We start from the raw sequence: 5,676 nt of genomic DNA on the forward strand, positions 1-5,676 counted from the left end.
ACCTGAACACACCGCCCTGTAAGACCAGCACGCCCAGAATGCACCTGAACACACCTCCCTGTAAGACCAGCACGCCCATGGGGGCACAGTTTGGTGCAGATGCCCCAGAAGACCCTGAAGCTACTTTGACTACCTTGACTTCAACATTGGGAGTTCTCAGCAAATCTTACAGTTATCACTCATTTTGACCTTTTATATGAAAGCTAATGTAACGTCTGTAACAGTGTTCCTAACAACATTGATGAAAGGATTTACAAAACCAACAACGTATTATAAATCCTAACATGTATTACTATAAACAGTGTTGGATGAGGATGAGCCCTGTGAGACTTACCAATTGCTTGTGCAAGAGCTATGACGACATCCTGGCAGGAAGTTTTCAGTGATAGGCCGCAGACCACTCTGACCGCGCCCTCCACCCACACCTTCAGCTCCATCTTGGACCTGCAAAGAGACACATGGACACATCAGTAAACTGCACTTTTAACCTTAGTTAGAATAACAAAATAATAAAAACATAGTATAATTACATTAAATGTCATTCTAATCCAACAAGATCACCAAACCATATGGCGGTATCGGTTTATTCTTACTTCTTAGGCTACTTGTAAGTGTCAAAATTGAAAGATGCAAAATACTTTAGCCATCAATAAATATAGTGCAGTAATATTTTTCTTTGAAATGTGGTGGAGTATAATTATAAAGTTGCAGAAAATGGAGATTTACAGTAAGTAAAGTATGCCTACAAGTAGGCCTACCAACCTTCTAGTAACCTTAGGCTACTTGACTATATGTAGGCCTACTTATAGGTATATCAGGCAATCTCACAATAATATATCCTAATGAATTTTATCCAAATCACTCACGGCCTCTCATACAAAGAGAAAGAACACGATGTAAACAAGAGATCCTCTATTTTAAACCATCTCTGGATCAGGCCTGTAGTACTCGAGTCCGGTCTTGGACTCGAGTCCGGATTTGAGACCGTTTTTCTTTGGTCTCGGACCTGTCTCGGTCTCGGCCACTGGTCTAGCCCAATATGGCTTTTGGTCTCGACCAAGTCCAGGTGTCTTTATTATGTTGATAATAATATTGGAGGGCCAGTGAAACCCAAAATGATTGTCTTGATGCTGTCATGCATAAGACCTTTATTCTGTCCTGGACTCGGTCTGGACCCAGACTCAAACCTTTTTAGACTTGGTCTTGTCTTGGACTCGAACCTCTTTGGACTCGGTCTTGACTTGGACTCGAATGGTCCTGGTCTTGGACTCGACTAAGGTGGTCTTGACTACAGCCCTGCAAAGGATTCATAACTAACTTAATAGATAACATTTTAATTTGTGTCTGTCTCTTTAAGAGAACAGCGTTCTATTATTAGATCGGAGCGCCACGAGCCCTGCAATCCAACGGAAAACCTAACTGACAGCTAGTTAACTGACAGCTAGCTAATTAATAAGTGGTTAAAGACAATAATGGTCAAATGAAACAATTTAATATTTTTTAAATACGAATTTAAGGAGTGAGTTTGAGTTCCCGATCTGTCGTTTTTGCTGAACACTGTTTTTGGATAGAGTTTTGAAAAAAAGGACTTGGTGAGTTTTAAAAACAAAAATTGTAAAGTTAATGTTAGCTACCTAACTTCAGACAAGTAACGTTAACAGTTAGCTATTTTGGGCGTTTTTTCAAAAACCTGTCTTTAACTGTCTATGAGCCAAAGGAGAAAATGTTAAGCTTAGTTACGTTAGCATTTCCTGCTGTTACACTCAGCCGTTAAGAGAAAATTTTAAAAATGTTAAGCTAACTTTAGCATTCAGAGCCTCAGCCGTTAAGAGAAAATATTAAGCTAACGTTAGCATTTCGTTAGCATTTCCTGCCGTTACACTCAGCCGTTAAGAGATAAAATGTTAAGCTAACGTTAGCATTTCCTGCCGTAAGGCTCAGTCGTTAAGAGAAAATATTAATCTAACGTTAGCATTTCGTTAGCATTTCCTGCCGTTACACTCAGCCGTTAAGAGAGAAAATGTTAAGCTAACGTTAGCATTTCCAGCCGTTATGGTCAGCCGTTAAGAGAGAAAATGTTAAGCTAACGTTAGCATTTCCTGCCGTTATGGTCAGCCGTTAAGAGAGAAAATGTTAAGCTAACGTTAGCATTTCCTGCCGTTATGTTCAGCCGTTAAGAGAGAAAATGTTAAGCTAACGTTAGCATTTCCTGCCGTAAGGCTCAGTCGTTAAGAGAAAATATTAAGCTAACGTTAGCATTTCGTTAGCATTTCCTGCCGTTACACTCAGCCATTAAGAGAAAATGTTAAGCTAACGTCAGCATTGTCTGTCGTTATGGTCAGCCAGTAAGAGAGAAATATTAAGCTAACGTTAGCATTTCCTGCCGTAATGGTCAGCCATTAAGAGAAAATGTTAATGTTAATTTTAAATATTACCACGAAAATTTGTCGACACTTAATATTAAGATAGCTAATCATGTGGATTATCTTTTCACTTCCATTGAATTTGGGCAATTGCTCTAGAAAGACATGTTGCATAAATGCTTTATGGATTCATAGATGGTTCCAAATACTTTTGAGTAAAAAATTAATTTCAGTAGTCTGTGTGAGGCTTTAAATTGACAGTTTGCACATATTTGAGGGAAAAAAGTGACTGCTCTTGAGTATACAGCAATATACCAGTCTATATGTTGAGTATACAACAATATACCAGTCTATATGTTGAGTATACAACAGAATAAACTAGTCTATATGTTGAGTATACAGCAATATACCAGTCTATATGTTGAGTATACAGCAATATACCAGTCTATATGTTGAGTATACAGCAGAATAAACCAGTCTATATGTTGAGTATACAGCAGAATAAACCAGTCTATATGTTGAGTATACAGCAATATACCAGTCTATATGTTGAGTATACAACAATAAACCAGTCTATATGTTGAGTATACAACAATATACCAGTCTATATGTTGAGTATACAACAGAATAAACTAGTCTATATGTTGAGTATACAACAGAATAAACCAGTCTATATGTTGAGTATACAGCAATATACCAGTCTATATGTTGAGTATACAACAATATACCAGTCTATATGTTGAGTATACAGCAGTATAAACCAGTCTATATGTTGAGTATACAACAGAATATACGAGTCTATATGTTGAGTATACAACACAATAAACCAGTCTATATGTTGAGTATACAACAATATACCAGTCTATATGTTGAGTATACAGCAGAATAAACCAGTCTATATGTTGAGTATACAACAATATACCAGTCTATATGTTGAGTATACAACAGAATAAACCAGTCTATATGTTGAGTATACAACAGAATATACCAGTCTATATGTTGAGTATACAACAATATACCAGTCTATATGTTGAGTATACAGCAGTATAAACCAGTCTATATGTTGAGTATACAACAATATACCAGTCTATATGTTGAGTATACAACAGAATAAACTAGTCTATATGTTGAGTATACAGCAGAATAAACCAGTCTATATGTTGAGTATACAACAATATACCAGTCTATATGTTGAGTATACAGCAGTATAAACCAGTCTATATATATTGAGTTACCGTCTATTTATTTGAACTTGTTCATGGGCCCAAAACTTTATCTTCATTTTGTTATAACAACTTTTTGGGGGAAAACCTTACATTTGAACTTCCCTTGTGACTCCTCTTGCTTACAATTAGTGCTTGGTCCCTCACAGTAGGGTAGTAGACAATCTTTGCAGCTGACATATAATGCTAAAAAAAGATATAAGCTATAATAGTTAAAAGAGGCAAGGGTTAGTAACATTTTATTTTGGCTTATGTGGTTGTGGAGATGATTGATTATATCAAATAAAAGTTGATAAGAGTTGCCTCTGTCATGGAAACAGAGCCACTGTCTCACCCTGCTGTTCCCATTATATATGATACTGTAACCTTCCTCCTGTGTGATGTGTGAAAGTTAAGACAGCCTGAGAGTAAAAACAAGTTTAAGAAATCACTCTCCCACGGTGTCAGTATACAGATAGGCAAACAGATACTCAACACATGGCTTTAGGAATGTTCTCAAATACTGAACTCCACAGGAAACACACACTGACAGACTCTTTGCAAAGAAACAAATCAAAGACAAACAAGCTTACATCCATTTTGCCAGCATCTTGTATGCTACTTGTCGCAAAGTGATGCACGTGCAACCCAAATTTGCACTCAACTTGTCATTGAGGAGTAACATTGGCCTCTGTTTGGTTGTTTTTGTCATTGCATTGTCCCCGTTTATGTGCCGTTCCTCTAGGACATAATTATTTAAACAATGAATAACAATTTAGTAAATTTGTATCTGTGTATTTAATTTTTTTTTTTTTGCAAAGTTATTATAATTAGGAAAGCAATGTTTTAGTCCAGCCTGATGTTGTCTTACTGGCCTTATAAAAGAATGATCCCAGTCACTTCCACACAGAGTCCTACAGCTTATTAATGATCACTGGTATCAGATCAGCCGATACCTTAGACCCAGGTACAGGACTCTGTGTAGAGACAGTGACATTAACAAGTCCCGCCCCCACTGGAAGGGAAATCGACTGTAAGCTCTCTATTGACTTTAAACTGCGTGAAGGTTTCTCCTCATCAGTTCCTTCTAATAGCTAACAACAGAAAAATGCCTAAAAGCTGGTGTGTGGTCGGATGCACTAACAACAATTTAAAAAAAACATACACAAAAGCTGCACAAACCCAATGAATTTATGAAGACAAAAGTGGAAAAAGATGTTAAAAATCAGCAGGAATAATGGGAAAACACACAGCTAACTTAATACCCATTGCCCAATAATACAGCAAGCATAGTGTGTATCCAGATGTCAGTTTTAGGCTAACTATATATCTGTGAGTTAAGCTAAAGCATTTAGTACACAGTATGCAACTTATGTTATAGTAGAATGTAGATATACCGGGAGCTATACTATTATTTTTGGAAGTTTCTTAGCTTACATAGCTAACATTAGCTTACTAATATTAACTGGTCCTCTCTGGTAGACATGGGTTGCTAAAATAATCCTTTGACGTGCTTAAATCTGATGTTAACAGCTAGCTACAGACCCTTTTTGTAGGCATGTAAGTCCATTAGTTGCATATCGTGGCGCCAATTGTTTTCCCCGCCGGTGGGCGTGGCTTTCAGACTATGATGCAATGTGCTCGGTCTCTATCTGGACTGAATAGTAGGATCTGTGGGTACACGATCCGTTCTGCGCATGCGCACGATGTTCACGCATGCGCATAAATACGTAGCTGAAAACCTGGCTGTTTCCCTGCACTATTGGTACCACGCATGCGTCGGAACACTTGACGGCCAAGCGTCACAACGGACAGCTTTTTTTTTTCATTTTTCATTTTATTAACTAAGAACAATTATATCGCCGGTATGTACATATACGAAAAGTCAATACCAGAGGTGCATATACAGAATATATATATATATATATATATATATATATATAAAATTATGTATTAGCATTTTTTGTAGGCCAGACTTTTTTGTAGTTCACAAGTGCTCAACATGTAATCTACACTTTTTAGTAATTTCTTTTAAATAAAGATATTTAAATTAACACTTGTCACTGATCCAAAACTGTGTCCTGACATCTGTGTACCAGTCATAGGTGACA

The 5,676-nt window shown here is 37.0% G+C and overlaps 1 protein-coding gene across 1 annotated transcript in view; it reads right to left on the minus strand.

Annotated features, from left to right (window-relative positions):
* Nucleotides 1-5,676, minus strand: part of LOC117940345 (ras association domain-containing protein 7-like) — an 11,362-nt gene that overhangs the window by 3,378 nt on the left and 2,308 nt on the right. Inside the window, exon 2 of the mRNA XM_034865691.1 lies at nucleotides 335-444. Within this exon, the coding sequence (XP_034721582.1) occupies nucleotides 335-437 (103 nt within the window). The 5' untranslated portion in view covers nucleotides 438-444. The remainder of the gene's footprint in view (nucleotides 1-334; nucleotides 445-5,676) is intronic.

The sequence above is a fragment of the Etheostoma cragini genome, chromosome 1, assembly GCF_013103735.1.
Source record: "Etheostoma cragini isolate CJK2018 chromosome 1, CSU_Ecrag_1.0, whole genome shotgun sequence".
Taxonomy (NCBI): Eukaryota; Metazoa; Chordata; class Actinopteri; order Perciformes; family Percidae; genus Etheostoma; species Etheostoma cragini.